This window comes from Caretta caretta, chromosome 9, assembly GCF_965140235.1.
Source record: "Caretta caretta isolate rCarCar2 chromosome 9, rCarCar1.hap1, whole genome shotgun sequence".
Lineage (NCBI taxonomy): Eukaryota > Metazoa > Chordata > Testudines > Cheloniidae > Caretta > Caretta caretta.
This window is the reverse complement of record NC_134214.1, coordinates 85522409-85545011: the sequence shown is the minus strand read 5'-3', so window position 1 is coordinate 85545011 and position 22603 is coordinate 85522409. Positions and strand designations below refer to the sequence as shown.

The 22603-nt window shown below is 41.8% G+C and overlaps 1 protein-coding gene across 4 annotated transcripts in view; it reads right to left on the bottom strand.

Moving 5' to 3' along the window:
- Positions 1 to 22603, bottom strand: part of COL4A6 (collagen type IV alpha 6 chain) — a 193021-nt gene that overhangs the window by 113361 nt on the left and 57057 nt on the right. For all 4 annotated transcript variants that reach the window (XM_048865297.2, XM_048865301.2, XM_048865300.2 and 1 more), the window contains one exon: positions 9171 to 9254. In XM_048865297.2, the coding sequence (XP_048721254.1) occupies positions 9171 to 9254 (84 nt within the window). The remainder of the gene's footprint in view (positions 1 to 9170; positions 9255 to 22603) is intronic.

The following is a 22603-nucleotide window of genomic DNA, read 5'->3' as shown; positions in this document are numbered from 1 at the left end:
AAAGGATTGTTATAGACGGTGTTTGGAGGGGAATGGACTGTGTGCTGCTGATTCTTTTCTCTCCAGTAGCACTCAAAAGCACATGTCAGATTGAGGCCCCATCATGCTAGGCACTATACAGAATAAGAGAGTAAGAGAGTCCCTGCTTACAGTTTAACTTCAGACAAGACAATCAGCTGGTGTAACAAGCAGGGTGGAGAAGGTGAGGAAGGGAGGACAAGGTGATTGGTGGTTACATGGGCTAGATACATGCACAATTTTCAAGTTTGTGGCCTCTCTTGTAGATCTTGAGGGGGAATCTGAAGGTGGAGAAGATGGTTGCTTTGTGATTAGTTCCGGGAAGGTGTTATATGCGCAAGAACAAGCAAGGGAGAAAGCTGCCTCTTGTGCATGGGCAAAATGGACATCACTGGTGGAATAGATTGGAGGTGGGAAATGCAGTATGATGTAGGAGGAGATATGTAGTGAGGAGCTAAACAGTAAGCACTAGATGCTTGTATTTGATACACAGAGGAGCTAGTGAAGGGATTCAAAGAGGTGATATGATCAGAATAACAGGCCAAGAAAATGATCTTAGAATGGACCAGAGGGGGATGAGAAGGGGTCAGAAAGGCCAAAGAGGAGCAGGTTGAAGTAGTCAAGACAGAGGTGAAAGGGGCCTAGGCGAAAGTTTTAGCTAGACAGAGAAAACGCTGGTTCTTGGAGAAATGACAATACTTCAATACAACCCTGGATGTGTGGGGCTAGAAAGAGAGCTGAGTCAAAAATAACAACTGGCCTGGGAAAAGTGTTGCTGCCAAAAATTCCGAGAACAGAGAAGACAAGAGGACATGGTGAAAGCATGGGAGTTCAGTTCTGCCACGTTCAGTGCAGAATGACAGTGAGACACCCATAATGAAAAGTCCAGGAGAGATGCTGAGATTCGAGGGTAGAGGGAGGGAGACCGGTAAGGGATCAAATGTGTGAATCAGCAGCAAGATCATAGCTGAAGTCATGTAAGCGTGTAAGATCTCATAGAGAAAAGGTGTACAGAGAGAATAGAACAGAAACTTTTGTGACTCCTACCAAAACTGGGAGAGAAGAGGAGAACTCCTCATGATAATGAGACAATGAACAAATGATTAGGGAAGTGGGAGAAAAGTCAGGAGAGAACAGAGTTGAGAAAAATGAAGGAGGGAAAAGGGAGAGGCGGGCACATTGAATGTCAAAAGCCACTGAGATCTCACAGAGAAAGAAGATGAAATAGGGGCCCTGAGGTTTGGCCAAGAGGTGATTAGAGACTTTGGTAAGAGCAGCTTCAGTGGAGTCAAGGGGGGAAGCCAGACTGAAGAGGGCCTAGGATGGAACTGGAGAGAGGACCGTGGTTGTAGAAGCTTAGAGGTGAAATGAAGAAGGTACATTGGGCAACACTTAGAGAGGAGCTGGGGTCAGATTGTTGGGGTTTTGGTGATGGGGAAACTCAACTTGTATTTTAAGGAGAAGGAACTTGCTGAGAAGGGGTGGGCAAGTGGGAGGAAAAGATGTTAGGAGGCAGGTTATTTCCAACTTGCCCAAGAAGAACAATTCTATCTAGAAGCAAAAGGCATTTCATTTTCAATGTATCCTTGCTCCTTCCTGAACTCATATTAACTAGAGGACTTATTCCAAGGATCTGTATTATGAAATCAGTGTAATCTGCTGCTGTGCAGTGCCTCTCATTATCAAACTTGATCTAATAATGAGTAGTCACCACTAAAAAGTCAACATTTGTTCTAGGTTTATACACCAATGTATGTGAGAGAACATGGCTACTTCCTTTTTAGGATGGTTGCGCTAAAATCTTTTAAGATAATGTTATCTCAGTATTTATAATTCTCTGGGGACGCCCTACGCGAAACATAGGGAATCCCTTGGGAACTGCAAATGTTGAGATAATGCTTCTTAAAAGATTGCAAGTACTGAGGTAACATTATCTAGCTGTCCAAGGCAAAATTCAGAAAAAGCTCTGTTGTCTCAGCACATTTAAAAACAAACAAACAAAAAATCAGACTTTAAAATGTTTAAATTTAAAAATTAATTGGGGGGAAAAATAACACCATGACATTTGTCAATCAAATTTCAACCAACTATCCCAAGGGATGCTCCTCTGTGCCTGTAGTGAGTTGGGGATGCTAATCACAATATTAAGGTGAGCACAGGATCTTTGTTGCCAACATGACCTTAACCCTTGGTAAATAGCAGCTAGGTTACATCTTCCAAAAACGTGGCCTCCAGTTACTGTGTTCAGTCCAAATTTCTTGGAGATGTGTCTACCTCTTCTAACTATTTTGGCCTGCAGTGGTTGTATTCATTCATTGCCCATAGCTAATGTACCATGCATTTTCCATAATTATTCTAAGTTTAGGGTGAAGCTGTGGAATCTCAGATATCTCTGTGTGGTAGATGCTGGCAAATGTATTTGAGTCAGAAGAGTGAGAGTCTTTACAGCATTAATGGTTTTATAATTGACAGGGCAGTTAGATAAATAATTTCATCTTATCTTAATGGGCTTGCATTTAATCAGGCAGAAGGGCTTTACAGAGCACATGATTTGCAACAGATACATTTATTGACATGACTACAAATCACACGAATAATTAAAGATAATTAGTAACACCATGAACTAAAGTTTAGCTCTTTCAGTAAACCTTGGACTTAAAAGCTACATAGATACACCATCGCTGTATTAATTTTGGGAGCTTTGGGTGTCATTCCAATTCTTTCCTTTCCAAAAACCTGACTCTTTCTAGCAGAGACAGAGATGAAGCACACAGGACCAATATCAGTGGGAAGGCAACAAAATACACCAAGTGATGTTTAGAGAAAGCTGTATTATTGATATAAACTTCCAAGGTAAGTGAGCAGGCATCAGGAGATGGCACACGCTCCGCAAATACTATGGCTGGTAGTTTATCTTTGCAAGTGTTTAAAACTAGATGACAAAGTATAAAAAAATGAAAGCCAGCACCATCATACACAGATGCAAAACAAACTGTAGAGATGAAATGTTCCAGGCCTTCTACTGCTCAATGCATTTCCACCAGCTCACATGAGATGCATGTCTTGGCAATAACGCCATCAATATGGAACGAACTTTTCAAAAGCTCAAAAGTTAACCTTGACCTAAGCTCTGGATCAAACGCTGAAGAAAGGGGTTGGTGTGGGGGAGGATGAAAAATGTTATTTTAACACAGTAACTTCTGCTGACAGTGTTACGTACTGATAATGTTTTAGCTGCAGATCACTTACCAACATAATGGAGAACATGTATTAGAACTACTGTCTTTTCATTTCCCTAAATATGAAAATTTATTTTAATCTCTTTAAATCTGTTAATTTTAAAACTGATCTAGCCAAAGTCAGATTTTCTTGGTACCCTTTTCTTCATAAATTATATTTTCCTTTTTGTAGGGTTTGGTTAGTTATCCTTATTTTTTCTAGGCATCAGGATTTTCATTCATTCCCCTTTTTCCGTTACATTTCCATTCAATTTCATATGAGCTAGAGAGTTTTGCTTCATTAGTTGACATTCCTGAACATATTTTTAAAGGAGGATTGCTATAAAAATGCAAGGGGAGCTGGTTACCTAATTGTGCAAATCAGATCACACACAAGTACTGTGACTGTGTGTGTAATTACTACAAATTGCACTAATACCAGATGGCATGGAAATACAGGTGCACATTTGTACATGGACCTTACCCTGACCACTGTCATAAGCCTCCTTTTAAAAACTGAGTCTTTCTGTATTTATTTGGTAGTTGCCATCTTAGCTGACATCAGGGATTGAACTCCAGACCTCGACACTTGAATCTACACTGCTTTACCTAAAGAGCTAGGTTCCCTAATTGGCAGCTGTCACATTCTCTATGGATTGAGCAGAAAGAGGAAATGTAATGAATACTGAACAGTGGGTTACTTTTATGCTGTTATTTATGTTTAATGTTAAACCTCTTGCACAAATCTTAATTTAGCATTTATTAACCAAGAATAACTAAGCAAAATGAGCTGAGCTGATGTGTTTTGATTTTAAAACCAATATTGCCTAGAGGAACAAGAACAAACTCACAGAAATTCTTAGATTTATAGCAGAATTGTCCCTTACAATCTGTGCTAACTACTTATGCTAAACAATCAGTTCCACTTTGCATTTCGCTGAGACATTGGGAGTTCCCTTCCCAGGCCTGAAGAAGAGCTCTGTGTGGCTCATAAGCTTGTCTCTCTCACCAACAGAAGTTAGTCCAGTAAAAGATATTACCCTCACCCACCTTGTCTCTCTACGTTTATAATTGGCAGAATGAGGTTAATTTATAGAGCTGCCTTGGTTGTTTCAACATCTATGCATAATTGCCACACGATGTATTCCATCAGTACCAGGTACAGCAAGGGACAATGACTTGGCAAGCTTCTCCCACATTGTCTCACAATGCACCACAACTAAACTTTAAAAAAGGGACTATCTCTAAAGACTGGGCAGTTGTGGGTGTGAAAAGCAAAAGACACAATTGTAGTCTAGTCTCCTTCTCTCTGTTCATTCTATCCTTGGCTTCTTTATCTGAAAGGCTAGCAAGGCTGCCAGTTGTGACGTTGGTTTTCATGAAGATGACACTTCTCCACCAGGCATTGGGCTTGTGCAGAATTAATTGAGCTCCACTCAATCAACCTTCGTCAGATATAACAATTTCCAGGGTGGAAACCTCAATCCCCAAACTCAACAGGAGTTTTGCCACTGACTTCAATTTAACCAGCTCAGTATTTACCAGAGCTGGATTTGAATCAATGACTGAGATCAAGGGTTCTTCCACAACTGATCTCTCATCCTCTAGGTTTAAAAGTTAACAGGGTCTAAATTAAACCTCACTGAATAACGTAAAAAAGGGAAAACTGTCCCTAATCAACCAACCAGTCACCAGCACTTCCCAGAGTGAATGCAAAGCATAGGGACAGCTGGAGATACAGATGTGGTTTTGCACTAATACGTAACATGACTTGTCACCTTGTTACTGGAATACTCAAGGTGGGCACTAGACAAATATTGCACTACACTGCCTTCTAAAAAATCTGGATTAGTCAGACAGGTGCTCTCTACAAAACCCATCTCCATAGCTGCTCCCTTAAAGATATGGACATCTGATGCTCTTAGAACTGAGAGAACAAGTATAATAGTCTCTAGCAAAAAATAAGAACAGAGTTAACATTTTCAAAAATGCCTAAGTGACTTAGGAGCCTACATTACTGAAAGTCAGCAGGACTTGGGCATGTTGGAAATGTTAAAAAGCCAAGTGAGTTCTCAGGTCAGCACTGAAAACAGTCTAAAATCTCTGTGACATCTTAACAAGAGAGACACCAAGAGCTCGAACTGCAAGGCCAACAGTGTGGCAGCCAGTTCAAACATCAAGCTGAACACTGGGAATGTAAAGAGATAACAGGAGGATGCTCCACATTGCCCAAGGGTCAGAGCAATTTATGGGATATTCAATCCAAGGAGCAAGACAGGCCTGTGCCTCACTGTCAAGATCTGATCATGCAAGATGCTGAGTGTACTTAACTCTCACTGATCTCTGTAGGAGTTGAGCTCTCTAAGTACCCTGGAGGAGGCACTCAGCGCTTTGCAGGATCAGGCCACTGAATTAAAGAAAGAACTATAATTCCTATTGGACATTTGAAGAACACTAGTTTGTTCTTTCTCTTGTATCATCTGCTTTGGTTTATGAAGAAGGCTAGACTCTCTTTATTCCCATCCTCTCATTTCATGGAATACTGAGCACTTCCTTTAAAAACATGCTATATGGACAAACTGCAAGACAAGTCAACTGTTCCAGAAGGTACGCTTTACACTGAAACAAGCACAGTCCAACAAGGCTTACACTTGCTTTATGTACTACAGCATCACAAGCAACAAGTGCCAGGAAAATGGCTTATTTCTTAGCCTTTGTGTTCTATTTATTGTTCACAATAGATAATGCAAAAGATTTGCTTTAATAACTAAAAATTCTTCAGGGTTCTCAAGGACTTTCATCCACTTTGGTGACCTCAAATAATTAAATGCTTGGAATGCTCACTGAACTCTTTTTATACTCAGTTTACAGGGGTGCAGTGTAGTGAGAAACACAAAGGTGAGTGCTGTGTTTTGCAAAGGTGCTGACCAATGCAGCACACACTGCAATCAATGGCTGAGATCATATCATGAATGACTTGTTCAAGGCTACACAGTGAGTCAGTGGCAAAGTGGAAATAAAACCAGCCTCCTGCTCTACCCTTTAAAAATACTTCCCACCCTCCAAGCGAAGTTCTGAATAATAAACATCCATAGCACATGGAGTAACAATGAAACATTCAAGAACTCAGGATATACTTATGCACATGCATAAATCCATCTCAAGAATGTGCTTAAATTTAATCTTGAATAAGGATGTGTTCCTGAATTGAGGCTAAGAAACAGATTCAGCCTCATTAAATTAACAGGCGAGTGATGTCCTGAATTTCCCTACCATGCACAGTTGACACTTGGAATAAATAATAATGCTGAGATTTTTTTTCTGAAAGTTGATTTTTTTCTATAATGAAATAACTCATCTCTAACTTGCTAGTATTAAAAACTCTTTTTACAGCTGCTAATGACTTAATTTATTATTGCAGATCCAAGGAGGCAGATGTTAGCTGTAAAATACACATTAATCTACTATTCAAGGGCTTGCTTCAAAAATATAAAAGGAAGGAGATACAGGCCACAGAGCTTTTGTAGATTGCAGCTTCTGTTATTCTCATTGGGAGATGCACATCAGGAAGTGATTACACTCAGTGCAGACTATACTGTATACCTGTCATGTAAATATATTTTTGTTAGCAAAAAATCCAGCTAGGAATTTGGAGAACTGAACTTTACTGTTCTTTCTGCAAATTTTGTTATGAAATTATATCCATGAAACAAATCGGTTGGGAAAAATCAGTAACATGACTGGGCTTTTTCTGCGTGATGTAGTAAAGATCTGCCATATGGCAGTGCAGGCAGGGGAAAGGAACATGTTCTTTCAGCAAAAATAATTTGCTTGATTACTGATATCCAGGAAGTAATGTAGATACTTAGTGATACTTCCAGAGATAATGAGATCTTCCAGATTAATTCCCTCAATGCACCAGCAGAACTCTCTCCTAATTCCATTTCCTTCACTAAAATATGTCATGTTATCATTTATTTTGCCTTCTCCTGCATACAATGCAAAAGAGCACATATGCCAAAAAAAGGAGTGCTTGGGAAAAAATTAAAATAGTAATTTAATAAAAGGTGAAGCCAAGCAGCTTCCCCTCATCCCAAGTCACACAACAACCAACCACAATCAGACCAAGCTGATAGCCCTCTCCCATTCAAACAGCCAACACAAAACCAGGAGAAATTTGGCAGTTCCTTGTTAGTGTTGCTTTGAGATTTGGGGTTTGAACAACCCACAAAACTAGGGTTGCCAACTTTCTACTGGCAGAAAACCAAACATCCTTGCCCCCCCCCCGTCCTGCCCCTTCTCTGAGGCCCCACCCCTGCCCCACCCCTTCTCTGAGTCCCCGGTCCCACTCACTCCATCCCCCCTTCCTCTGTCACTCGCTCTCCCCACCCTCACTCACTTGTTCATTTTCACCAGGCTGGGGCAGGGGGTTGGGGTGTGGGAGCAGGTGAGAGCTCTGGCTGGGGATGCCAGGGTGGGGCTCCAGGGTGGGGCCAGAAATGAGGAGTTCAGGAAGCAGGAGGGGGCTCCGGGCTAATGCAGTGGGTTGGGATGCGGGAGGGGGTGAGGGGTCTGGAGTGGGGCCAGGGATAAGGGTTTGGGGTACAGGAGTGGGCTCCAGGCTGGGGTGTTTGGAGTGCAAGAGGGGGCTCCGGGCAAGGGCAGGGTGTGGGGAGCGGGGGTGGGGGGGTGAGGGCTCTGCTGGAGGTGCAGATTCTGGGGTGGGGCTGGGGATGAAGGGTTTGGGGTGTAGGAGGTGGCTCTGGGCTGGGACCAAGGGGGTCCAGAGGATGGTAGGGGGATCAGGGCTGGAGCAAGGAGTTGCGGCACTGGGGGCGTGAGGGCTCCGACTCGAGATGTGGGCTCTGGGATGGGGGTGGGGATGAGGGGTTTGGGGTGTAGGAAGAGGCTCTGGGCTGGGACTTAGGGGTTCAGAGGGCGGGAGGGGGATCAGGGCTGGGGCAGGGGGTTGGGGCATGGGAGGGGTGCAGGCTCTGGGTGGCGCTCACTTCAAGTAGCTCCCGGAAGCAGCTGCATGTCCACCCTCTGGCTCCTATGCGGAGGCATGACCATGTGGAGCTGCACGCTGCCCTGTCTGCAGGTGCCACCCATGCAGCTCCCATTGGCCGTGGTTCCCAGCCAATGGGAGCTGCAGAGCCAGCGCTTGGGGTGGGGGTAGCACGCGGAGCCCTCTGGCTGCCCCTACGTGTAGGAGCCAGAGGGGGGACATGCCACTGCTTCCAGGAGCCATGTGGAGCCAAGGCAGTTAGGGAGCCTGCCTTAGCCCCGCTGTGCTGTTGACCAGACTTTTAACGGCTCGGTCAGCACTGCCAGGGTCCCTTTTTGACTGGGCATTCCTGTTGAAAACCGGACAACTGGCAACCCTACCCAAAACTCAGACAGGGGCTAAATCTAAACCAACATATATATATACACACACATCTATATATTTGCAAGAGCCCGTGTGAAAGAAAAATGCAAAAATACATTCAGCATTACTCCCACCCCACAATAAAATTGTCCAGGCAAAGACCAGAACCAAATCTGTCATTCACAACCCTGTAGAAGCATTTGAGTATAGACTGCAAAAGTTTGTTATGGGAGCCAACATTGATTTGATTATTTAATATTTTGTAATTGTCCTTCTAGCTTATGTATGTAAAAGCTACTTGACTTTTTAAATCAGCCCTTAGATGACATAATGAAATGACTGGTTCCATTAAAGCCTTGTTGCAGAACTAATGAACCTCAACTTTCATAATAGTTTTCAAAAACCTGGCCAGGGCCAGTTTGGATGCAGCTGGTCTGCATCACTTCCCTTGTCTCATGAAGTCATTAGATGGAGGCTTAAGCATATTAACTTTGTTTTTTTTAAAAGAGGAGATAAGAGACGCAAGGACTGTTTTTCTTCAGCTAGCAAAAGAGCCAACATACCCGAGCACCTTTCTCTGGAAAACATTTGCAGCCCGCGCTGCAATCTCGACCCCCACATGGTCCGTTATAGGATTTCTTCCCACCCTGTAAAAGAAAAAGAGGAAAAATTGAGTAACCAGACCCTTCTCGGCATCTGAGATCCTTCGCAGTCAAAATGCTGTAATTAAGAGCTGGTTCATTTCATTTCATTTCATTTCGATGATCTACATTAGTCATGCGGATTTGTTTGACATTAACTAGACAGGCTAACTAACTTTTACCTTTTAAGCAACTGGCTCATTTTCAGAAACTCTGATCATCTCAACAGGAGAAAATGTCTTTAAAACTGTTAGAGGAAAGACAGATTTATAAGCTGGGCCTGATCATGCAAGGTGTTGAGTGCTCTCTAGGCCTTTCGAGTGTCACTGGCGTTGAGGCTGCCTTGGGATAATAAACACCCTACTAGTTTAGGATCACTCTTTGGAACTAGAGCTGTAGCTGATCCAACCTCCCATATCCAAATCCCACAGACCTGGAGACAGTTTTGACCAGACATCCCCAGATTTTTCCTCTTGCACACCCCCTTGCCAGTAGCAGAATGTGGCCGTGCTCCCCTGGCCTGGGAGTGGAGTTGTGGCTGGGCTGGGGGCTGGAGCCAGCAGCCAAGAGTGAGGGCCAGGAGCCAAGAGCAGGGGCTTGGGGCAGGAGCACAGCTGTGGCCAGGGGCAGAACAGGACTGGGGACAGAGTGGGGCCAGGGGCGCTCCCTCCCAGCCCCCTCATGGGGGCTGGGACAGGGCCCACCATGCCCCCCAGACATTCCTTTGCACCCTCTTAGGGGGGCACACCCCACAGTTTGGGGATCTCTGGTTTAGACCCAGATCTGACCTTTGTGGCTTATGCCCATCTCTATTTGTAACTAGTCTCAGTCTATGAGCTAAGCACATTTTTAATAGCAGGGGGGAAAAAAAACCTTAGTACAGAACAGACATAATAGTGTAAGGAGGAGAGTAAGAAATGTAACAGTTTGAATGTACTTGAAAACCTGGGTCAGCAAATGGCATAGTACATGAACTGGATTTAGAGACAGAGCTGACTGAATACCAGCTCCAATCAAAGAGCAGATCTCCCTCTGATTACGTAACTTGGAATTTTCTTGTTACATTTCCAAATAGCTATATATCACTGTAAAATTTCATCTATTATGTTTGTAGCAATGGAGAAATGCAGTTTTCAAAGAATAAGTTACACAACAGTTAAATATGCCATTTGCCCTTCTAGTGACTAGTCCACACAGGATAAAAAGCCTGCTATAGATTCTTGCTCCTGATACTCCTTTAGCTCGAGTGATAGAGGTCCATTCTTAAACCCTTCTTAAAGTCCCTAATCTTACAACATGCACATCACAATCTCGAGTGTATAAGTAAAGATTTGCAGAATGTGTCCCTAAGAACGGACAACTGGGTGGCTCGTGTCAATGCAGGGCAGAGATAAGACTATATGGGTGCCCTAAGTATGCATTTCCAAACCATAATGTGTTTGGATTGTTTATTTTGGGGATAACTACAACATTCTTGTAATTTTTTTTTTTATCCCAGGCTCTTGATGTGAACTTTCCTACTTTAATGTAGTGTTTTGTTTTTGTTTGTGTTTTTGGGGTGTGCCCACTGTCTGAGAATTAACTAAATTAGTTTAGTGAGACTCAACAACCCTTTTCCCTCTGAAGGTTCTCCGTCCATCTCAGGGTTGAAGCACATTGCTGGATCGTTGCAGGAGAGGCTTGCAACGCCACTGATAATGCTGTCCCAGTAATAGGACGAAAACGAGCACTTCATGGCTCTCAATCTAGTACCTTCAGGAGCACTATATTCATTCCATTCACAAAGAAAAGGTTTTTTTTTCCCCAATTTAAAAATCAAAACAAAACCTCCTTTCTCTGATGGATGTGCTCAAGTGAATGATGCAAAGGGCAGTCTCCAGGTTTTGAAGTGCTGAATGAAATAACAGCTTCATCCCCAGATGACCAAGATATGTACGAGACAAGCCCAGGCTAGAGTCAAACATTTCCCCACTAAATGCATTCTTGGAAAATATTTCTGAAGCCTTCAAACTTTCCTAACATCTGGAGCATAAGGAAGGAGAAGAGAAAAGGTCACACAAGTAAGCTTCTCACTGCATCTTAAAGAATCCTCATTACAAAGGCTTTCTCAAAGCAAAATGTTGCCAGAGAGGGCAACAGTATCAAGTCCAATACGAGGGTGATGTAATGCATTTTTCACTGAAGACTATTTTAAAATAATAAAACTGTATTCATTTGTTAAAATGTTGATGATCACATAGTTACTTGAGCAAGCTACTTCTTATACAGGATGGAGTGAGCCTATATTACCAAAGAGCTTTAATAGCCAGTTACATGTTTTCTTGCCTTGGAGGTATGTTGCCTTGTACTGCAAATCAGTCATGACTGGGTCCATGCAATTGTAGGTGGCACCAATTCTAAGTGGCTGTCCTGTTTTAGGGCCAGTTCCTGCAAAGTTCTTGCACTGCCCACTGATGTCCTAAATGTAGTAGGACATAAGGCCTCTAGGATCCTAGCAGCAGAAAGAAAGAAAGATGACAAGCCATAAGATAGCCAGCACAGGAGGAATCCTGATCGAGTCAGGAGACTGGGGCCGGGAAACAAAGGTCAGTTTACAACAGCCAGGAAAATGCAGAAAAAGAGAGAATCTCTTTGCAAGTCAACGGGATGCACTCCCATTAGGCAGCAACAGCCTTGTGCACCCATCTGCATGCTGCAAGGACATAGAGGAACCAGATATATCCAGGTTTTCATCCATTTCAGCCTTAGTTTTTGTGATTGTTTAGCTTCTGTTCCACCCTTTGCACGTCTAGTCCTTACCCCAGTAGCCCTGTGAGCAAGCATGCACTTCCTGAGGTCCCATCTACTTAACGTTTTAGTTTTTCTCCCAAGTGTAAGTTATGCAAGAGAAGTCTTTTTTCATCATAGGCGGCATGGTCTCTTATCTAGTCCAAACTGCAGGTGATTAGACTAGACAGGCCAATTATTCTTTCCTAATTTTGTGTGTTTTTCCAAGTAACTTTATTTAGCATATGAACCTGCATAAGGCCCTAATCCAACTCCCAATGAAGTCAATAGAAATCTTTCCACTGACTTCAGTGTGAGCTGGATCAAGCTGTAATTGAGGTGTATTGAATACAAATATTAACCAGAAAAATTGGTCTGTGTTTCATGTAAAATGGCATGTTTGTACTGTATTTCTAAGTTTCCTATCCTGGCAGGAGGGGTCGTTCTACACACTTGCGAATGAAAGAATCTGAGAAGGGAAAGAAAGCAAACCAAAACTAGTTGGCTATGGACCAGGTGTTACATGTCACAAGTACTTTATTTAGGAGAAGTAGCTGACATCAGACACTCCCAGGCTGCTTAAATAGCAAATGGCCATGCACATAATATTTATGTGTATAACTTTAAAGGTCTGTATTTAACTTTTTAGAATGCATCCATCACTTCTGAAACAAACCACTCATCCATTTTTCACTAAAAAGGGGGGGAGGAACCCCTAATGTACAAATGTAAGGCTCATTTAAATATTTATAGATGGCAGTTTGAATATGTAAGCATGGGCACTCCAGGCTCCGCATGTGTGTCTGTATGTGTTTATATTCAGGGAAAAGATCTTTCCAACTGTTCTGCAATATTAAATTTCAGAGTCTGAAACTGACAAGGACTACTATGAGGGAAACAATACAAGGGCTAAAGAAAGAAGGGTCCTGAATATAGTGGGAAGTACTGTAGATTATAATAATATTGAGTTAAGCTATTTGAATATCAATTATCAGAAGCAGTTAGTTTTTTTAAAAATAGTGTAAATGTTTATTTTTCCATAAAGAATAAAACACATAAAAATTAAAAATGGGCCAGATTCAGACTTCATTTATACTATACCCATTTAAATCTGCAGTAACTCTTTTATTGATTCCAGCTGAGTTACTCTAGATTTGCACCAGTGTAGCTGAGATCACAATCTGGCCCATAATATAGAGAGAACATGTCGTTTATTTAGGATATGTCTATGAAAGTGAATAATTATTTTAAAAGCCATTCAAAAAACAAATGCTTCTGTAAAAACATAACATTCCTCCTGTTTTTGGTATATATCCATCAAGCGTGTATGTATAATTGATTTAGTCATAAAGAATCTGATCCAAATGGAAATCTTTCCATTGACTTCCATGTGCTCTGGAGCAGGTCCAAAGAAAATAAAGGAATATAACAGCTGGGATGCCACAAAATATGCCATAGGACACAGTTCTTGTGCAGCCTCACCAAGGGATTGTAAAAAAAAAAAATACACAATTATTACATCACCTGCAAAACCAAAAAAAAAAAAAAAAAAAATTATAGCTACAACATGGAGGGAAAAACCCAGCAAATTCAAGAAGTCATTTCCCCATAGAACGTGGGTTCTCAGCATGGGGTGTGCGTCAAAGACAGGTTTCAGGGAGTTGCAACCACTTTCCTTTTCTTTATGGGAGGGCTGTCCCATGTTTTTTCAGTTGTAACATAGCATCATGGTATGGGAAAGGCTGAGAACCACTGACAAAGGATCAAGACTTCTATCAACCAAGAAAAAGGACACTACACCTCAACTGAGGCCAAATGTCTGCAGAGAATACAGATGAAGAACCAGCAGTGGAAGAGGCTAAACCAATGCAAGGCCTACTATAAACACCAGTCTATTAGAGAATCAGTGGTGGTAATGGACTGTAAATTGGTAGCCTTCTACCAAATTGGAAATGTGGGGAAGCAAAATGGGAGGGTGTGAGGTGCTACAAGACTAGAACACCTCTGTTCATAACAGGACATGAATCTCTGGTAAGAAAAAAAACCTAGAGGATGGAGAGAACCTAAGCCCTGGTCTACACTGCGGGGGGAATATCAATCTAAGTTATGCAACTTCAGCTACGTGAATAATGTAGCTGAAGTCAATGTATTTAGATTGACTTACTGTGGTGTCTCCACCATGGTGAGTCGATAGCTGCCGCTCCCCTGTCGACTCTGCCTGTGCCTCTCACGGCGCTGGAGTACAGGAGTCGATGGGAGAGCGCTCGGGGGTCAATTTATCGCTTCTAGACTAGATGCGATAAATCGATCTCCGCTGGATCAATCGCTGCCCACTGATCCGGCGGGTAGTGAAGACATACCCTTAACTATGGCTCAATACTAAGGCTGGCAGGATTCACCAGAAGAGAAGTAGTGAGCATGAACTGTTTTCCCCTCCAAGACTTATTTCCCACACTGCCAAACTGCAAAGAAGCTGAACAGATTAGGAGAGCTAAGGTTTCACATGGCCCAAAACAGAACTTTGAGGAGAAACTCCACAACCTAGTAATTATATTCCTGAGTTTGCAGGAAATGGATTGCAATAAAAACTTCTGGAACCTGCAGGGCAGCATATTTTCCAGATAGCTTGGGGGTCTCACTATTTATTGCTGATTACTAATTAGAATGTTAAGTGTACAGTACAAGACATTCCAATAGCCTGGTATTTCACAGTAGAAAAACCTAGCTAGATTAGATAGATATACTGTATACCTAAATGTTTAACTATTTGCCATGTTAGCAACTTAAGGCTACTATGAAAACCTTAGTTTTTCTCATCTCCTAACTTTTAAGTATTTAACATTTAAATTTTATATTTATAAAAATATAAATAGTTCATTTCTTCCATTGTTGTATTAACATAGTTCTAAGTATTATATTTATACATATATGTGTTTGATCCTCATCCTAAGAACACTTGCCCATATGATATATGCCATTCTTCATTTAACTAGTTGCACTGAAGTCAATGCGCCAGATTCTACTCTGTTACATTGATGTAAATCCAGAATAAGCCCACTGACATGAATGGAGATCTTCAGGTTAAAATCCATAAAACTGTGGATCATTGTTATTATTTATTATCTGTGTTGCAGTAACACCTAGGGGCCCCAGATCTGGACTAGGACCCGGCTGTGCTTGCTGCTGTACAAACACAGAATAAAAACACAGTCTCCGCCACAAATAGTTTACAATCTAGTAGCGGACAAGAGATGTGGCAAGCTATTCACATTGCTCAGAAAGGGTATAAGTGATCCAGTTAAAATATTGCTTTGTCATATGCCAAGCAGATGCGTATGATTGTCAAAAGCCAGAAGTAAATTGACAGTCTTGCCAATCCAGCTTTCTGTAGAAACAGTTGCCAGGATTTGCTGGCATCAAAATAGCCAAACAAGTGGGAATAAAATTACGTTTGTGAGCAAAATCATCAATTAAATTACAGTGCAAACAGAAATTAATTCCGTGAAGGACTCCACATTGCCTGAACTCATTTCAACTTTCCTTCTGGGAGAGTCAAGAGGGGAGTCCTAGCTTGTCCTGACTGCTCAGTTCTTTTTAAAGGACTCCAACTCCACCTTTTGAGGCAAGTGCCTGCCATCTGCTGGGCTCCAGCCAAGACCTGAAACAAAATCCAACCAATTCTACAGAAAAACACACAGGGGAGATGCCCTGGCTCCACTGAAGTCAGCAGCAAAACTCTCATTGAATTCAGTGGCACCAGGATTTCACATAGAAGGGGGGGGAATATCTTTGAGGTCTCTGTTTTCAAAATCAATACGTTTCTCCTGCAACTTGCTGAATATTTGTAAACTATAAGCCAGTGTCAAATTGTGTTGAGCATGACAATTTTTCCCCACTGGATCTAATGCAGTGTATAGAGCCCTATTCCAAAATACTGATCTATATCACAGTAGATTCCTACCTACACACCAGCTCTCATATATGGTATAGACTCAGGGTATGTCTGCATTGCAATCAGAGGTATAATTTAGCTAGCTCAGGTACCAACAGCAGTGAGAAGCTGCAGCAGCACAAAACTGTAAAATGGATTATTAGCCCTTCACCCTGAGTAGCACCTTATTTCTCACATAGTCCAACTGAAGCAAATGGGCTACTTGCCTCCAGGCACTGCTGCAACCAAAATATTAAATAACAACAATGGTTATTTGATGCCAGTGAGAAGATCAGAATCTGGTTCTGAGCAAGTAGGAACTCTGCTGATAGCTTCCAGGTTTGTTGGTAGGTTGCTATACATCTTTTTTGCTGAACAGTTGATCAGTCAATACATGGGTGGCTAAAACCAGATCGTTTATTTATGGCCTACATCAGCAGGGACGAAATTCAAAGCCACCAGCGTATCTTTTATACGGAGCCTATTAAATGTGAATTTGTAACTAATTTACTAGTTAATGTTCGGGTTCACCACCTTGTTAGACAAACCGATTTCCTCATACATTTTCATTCCTTTCACAGAACTGACAAATATTTTAACTAGCAGCTCAGGTTAAATGAAAGATATTAAAAGAAACTAACCCTTCGTCAGACTCAAAGGACACAAAGGGAAAATCCTGATCCTGTTGAAGTTAATGACAAAACTCTCATTGACCAGAGTCCCCTCCGCCTTTATTTATTTATTTTTTAAAACGTGCTATTGTACTGTACTGGAATTTCATTTTATGTATTCATTTATTAAAATCATACAAATTCATGTGTTTTTTAAAAAAGCCAAAAATATAGCTGACCCCTGTAAAAAGGTCAATTGCTGATAAATTCAGTAATGTAGTACATTGTGTTTTCTGAGGAGACAAAATTTCCCGTTCTTTTAATTAGGCTCTGGAGCAGATCCCACATTCCATACTCAGGACAGTAACTCTTACATAAACAGTCTCACTGGCTTCAATGGCCAATGGGACCATTCACCTGATTAAGAGTTCTAGGACTGTGCCCTTGACACATCTGTCAAAGTTCAGCCTCTTAGTTTCGTTGGTTTGATTTTCATGCCTACCCCATATCTCATTTAGAACATCTCTGGAGAATTGCAGCAGTGATATCCAAATGATCAGATTCCTCTCTTCTCAGAGACTTGGTGCTTTAGAACAAGTAGCTCTTTTGCATCACTGAATTAGATGGATGTGATCCTCATAGGTTTAAATTATCCAATATCCACATGCTAGGTAAAGCAGTTTTGAGCAATACAGTAACTGCTGGGATTCAGATTTAGTGCTGCCTGTCAGGCGATAAGTGTTTTCTACTTCCAGTGCCAATACAGTATTTCATTCCCATAGTATCAGCTCACACAGCGTCCTTCTCCTCCTCAAATCACCATGCAATGAACAATATATCTTTTAGCCATTGGACACTGGTCTTGGCACATCACTGGAAGAAGAGTAATAAAATGTTTAGGAAAACGTATCAATATCAGCATCTCAAATAGTATCACATAACTTAGACAGTCAAAAGCTTTATCCTAGTGGTTAAACACTAGGAATCCCTCTTCGTTCATTCCACCAAGGTCTCTATTATTGTCCGCAAAGTTGCTAACATAGCCCTTGTTCATCTGCCACAGTGAAAACTGGTCTCTTCATCAGAGTTCACCCTCTTTGCTTGGTTTTAGGAATATTGCAATTATTCTAAGAGAAATCTTCCTGACATAGTTAGCTGGGCCACCTGTTGCATAATTACTACATGTCAGAAAATAAACAGCCTTATACAAGACAGAATTATCACGTCTTATATAGTCAGTGTTATGGCAAGAAACACACTGCACCATGATCTATCATAATTTCTATACAGACAGCATCCACACCTGAAGCATTTCCTGACCTTTAGGCCTTGAATAGCATGCCTTACTGCTTCCAAAACTAGATCCTATGAACCAGACTCTGTGATTTATATTAGATCATTTAGAACCTTCACAGTCCAGCCACGGACACAAGCTTGGCGAGAAATAGTTGGGTTTTTTGTTGCTGCTGCTGCTGTTTCTTCTATACATTAGAGTTCACACCTTCTTTCTTAGGGGTGAAATTCATGCAGAATATTGCGCTGGGCTCTCTGCACTATTTAAATACTTTTGGCAGGTACGTATGCATGCGTTAGAGAGAGACCACACATGGGCCATGGGGGAGCCTATTTTTCCCCTCACACTAGGGGATGTGGGAGGGAATTCTCCATATAGGTCTCATGCAGGCCAGTGCATATGGCAGCATAGGGGCGGTATGCTGTGTCATGTCCTGGGAACAATGATTATGCAAATGCATTACCCCCCAAAACAAGGAGCTGCAGAATTACTACAACCCATAGTGTGCAGAAGGGATTGCCGGGGGGATGGACTGCTGGAGCTATACACCTTGACTCCAGGTTGTGGGCAGAAGAAATATACAGAGGATTTGCTTTAACCCTTGGTTAAGAAACTGCTCCACTAATGAGGGATTTTTATAATGAGATAGGTTCTCTATGAGTAGCAGAAAGAGACAATGGGAAATTTACCTGAAGACAGATTTCAGGAACACATTCATGTGTCACCATAGCACATAAAGCTAAAAAACACATAACATTCGGACAGAACGAGACTCTGATTCTCCATTATGATCTGCCTGCCCTCTTTAGGCCACTCTCCACTGAAGATGGGCTGGATGCCCAGTGTGCAGGGATAAGGCACAAGTCTGCAGGGCCAGAAACTATGCCCCAGGTCCTCAAGATATGATCCTGGGAATCAAAGTTAAATAAATTATTCGTACCATGACAGTTCACCAGTAGATTTTTTTCTGCATAACTGCCTCAAAGTCCAGATGTTATACCTGCCTAACGGCTGTGACCACAAACAACCTCCCAAACTCGACATACAGTAACCAACTCCATCCAGAAAGAATTAAGATACTGAGGACACACACAACAGAGAGCCCCAATGGAAAAAAAGAGAGGGAAAGTAGGACTTTGCAGAAATATTTATGATGGAGCAGAGAAACACTTGCTTCTGCCCAGCACCACCTTATATAGGCAGGCCCCCACCACGCCTCACCAATCCAAATAATTGTAAGGAGCGCTCTGGATTAAATCAATGGCAGTTCTTCTAAGAGAAAAAAAAATCCCTAATTTAGGATGTGCACTCTCCCATCAAAAGAATTGCTATTAGACGCCCTTTCAGTTCTGTAGTAATATTTAAGTTCTATAGACAGTATGTCATGCCTTCTTAGAAGGCTATTTGATACTATATCCATATAGGTTGGAGATGTGTTCTTAAAAGAAGTACCACTCAATTATGGCAATGTACTAGCTGTGTTTTCACCACTCAATGTGCAGTTTAGTAGCTGAAGCAAACTACGTTTATTTGATTTGGTCGGTTCTCAATTTGTAGACCATGTCCTGATTTGCCGGGCTCATGCTCAGAAAGGGAATTAGAAACACGGAAATTATTTTTGCAAAAAGCCCGTCTTTACTCTTCTCATTTCCAAATGACCACAGATTCCAATGCCACAGCTGAACGTGCCTTTCAAGTCCCAATGCAGATATCGCTCTCCTATGTTATCATCTCTCTTCTTGAGCCATCTTAAAACCTGTCTCACTTCTCCTTATCAGCTGCCAAGATGGAAGCACAAACTTCAATAACTGTTAAGCATTTGCAAGTAGCATTACATTTCACAGTCAAAACATTCCCAGACTGGCAGAGCATCATATCCAAGCAGAACACTGGGTTTCTTTGCTACTCAACATGGAACTAAGGGTCTCTTGACGAGAGAATGGTTATGTTTTCTTTTTTTTGGGGGAGGGAGGAATCTTTCACTGTAATAAGCTTTGTAGGAGCATAACTGGATCACGATCTGTCAGACCTTATGTTGCAAGATACCGTGATTTTCAATGCTACTAAGGCTTAATAAGCAAAAAACATTGGTCAATTTTAAATTACAAACATGAAGTCCACATTTGAACCAAACAAAGTTTTCCAAATTGGAAACCAGCCTCTTCTAGAACAAATCTGCAATACAGTACCATCACATGGTGAGTCAGGTTCTACCCACTCCCAAAATTTTTTTATCCTAGATGGCATCCAGTAACACAGCTGTTTTAATATGAGGCTAGAAAAATCTAATCACAAAACAAAACAAAAACAGGGAATATTGTGTTTTGGGTTACTTCATCCATTTCAACTCTAACAATGAGAACAGAGGCTGGTGCAGTGTAGGCCAATGCAATCGTTACTCACACACAGTTATACGACAAGTTTCTACTCTTGCATTGACTTATGATATTCTTGGTTTGGGATAAGATTCTGAGTTAGGTGACCCTAACAGTGACATATTTCCTGGGTCTTTGAACCACGTATGTCTCTAAGTAGTATTCAGGTTTGAGTTCTAGCTAAGGAAATGGACAATTGAAAAATTCAGCATTGCAGGACAGAAAATGTAAGTGTGGCTAGTCGGACTTATCGATGCCTTGTCTACTTGACTTGCAGCATAGGATAACACCACTCATTTACTTGAGTTACAGTCAGAGTAATTCACTTATGGTGGATATTCAAATACTATAATCAACATGTGTCAGCAGGTTTGAAAAGATTATATCAATTGTTATCTGTGTTTCATATCCAAATGCACTGTTTCTCAATACCTGTGGACTACAAAGACTTATGTTATAGAGAAAAGAGGCAATAGTGACCCTTTTCAAAGTGAAAAACCAGGACACCAGTTGTGAGATGGCCCATAGGAGATAGTCTTGGAGAGGTTAGGGTGGTGCTCATAGCAAGATATGATGAGCTTCAAAGTGGAGAGGTAATCGTGCATGTCCTTCCTTTTCCTCTCCAGAGCCAACCTTCCAGTCCTTCCCTGCCACCCTGTGGATTTGACTCTAACCCAAACCATCTCTGATGTAACTCCATTCACTACAGTGGAGTTACACCATGAATGAATTTGGCCTTGTGTGTGTATGGAACAGCTGGTTTGAGAACTCTTGATGGATGGTGTGAAAATGTGGCAGGCCTAGAGGGAAAAGTGGTCCTTAAACCATTTATGTGCTCAGCTAGCCTATTGTAAATTTCACCGGCTCCGATGTCCAGCCAGTATGCATGGGTTATGAAAACCAGGACAAAGCATGGGTTTTTGTAAAACTGACAACAAGGATGCTCCCTTGACGAGAGAATGAGAACGAGAGAATTCTTGGGAATACCTAGTCACCTTAATCTTTAAGGCACCTGAATAGTAACTGCTTACACCAGATCCAGTCGGTTCTGCCTCCACCTCCCTTTCTTTTCTGCTCAAATAATTTCTAATCAAATCTACCAGCTACTCCAAGCCTCCATGTCTTGGATACTGACTCGTTATGAGGAAAACTACCAGGTGTTTTCTTTCATGTTCTAACTCTTGTAAACCCACTGCACTGCCTGGATCTACCACGGTAGCAATATCATTAAAGGAATTCCAACAACTTAGTGAGGCAAAACTTCCTGCCTCTTTCTGAAACACCCTGACTATCTTGCGCTAAGGAAAGCTGTGTTATTCCAAGTGGTCTTCTACTGGATTTACTTTCTTAAATTTTTACTTTTCCTCTCCTAAAAAAAAAAAAAAAATCCGTTGCTAAAATAAATCAATCAGAAATCATCTGCTGCTACTTTGTTTTGTTCACCTTTTTCACTCACTGTCATCTATTACAATAGGTCCTGAAAGATGGCGTGCATGGTGCACACAGAGACAGAGAATATTTATGTCAATGCTTCCTTAAATTCCAACTCTTTAGCATATGTTAGCTTGATGTTTTACTTCCCTAATTAAAATGTAATCTGAACTTTCAAAACCCACTGCTCCTGTTGTAAAATGTTATGCCATGTTGTCGTGCACTGTTAGACACTTTCAGCACAAAGACAGCTAAGGACCCAGTTCAGCGAGGCACTTAGGCACAGACTTAAGGCTTATTGACTTCAATGGGATTTAAGAACCTTCCTAGGTGCTTTGCTGAATAGGAATGGATTTAGGCATGCGCTTAAGTGCTTGCTGAATCAGGGTCTACAGTGAAGTACCAGAGGCTATGTCTACACTACAGCAGGGATCGATTCTCTGAGATCAATCCACTGGCTGTCGATTTAGCGGGTCTAATAAAGTCCCGCCAAATCGACAGCAGATTGCTCTCCAGTCGACCCCTGAATTCTATTCCCGATGAGAAGAGTAAGGTAAGTCGACGGGAGAATTTCCCCTGTCGACCCCCCACGGTGTAGACCCCGCAGTAACTCAATCTAAGGTATGTCGACTCTAAGTATGTTATTCACATAGCTGGAGTCGCATAACGTAGGTTAACGTGGGATGATTTAACTGGGAATTGGTCCTGCTTCGAGCAGGGGGTTGGACTAGATGACCTTCTGGGGTCCCTTCCAACCCTTATATTCTATGATTCTATGATTTCCGCGGTAGTGTAGACATAGCCTAAGAGGCTTCTAGAGAGTCTAAGCCTAAATTTAAAGCTTCCCATCCTGTTAGAAACTGAACTGCAGCCTACTTTCCCATGGTTGGGATGATTCTTAGGTTTAGGGTGGAGACAAGGTGTCAAGTGCACCAAATGCAGGTATA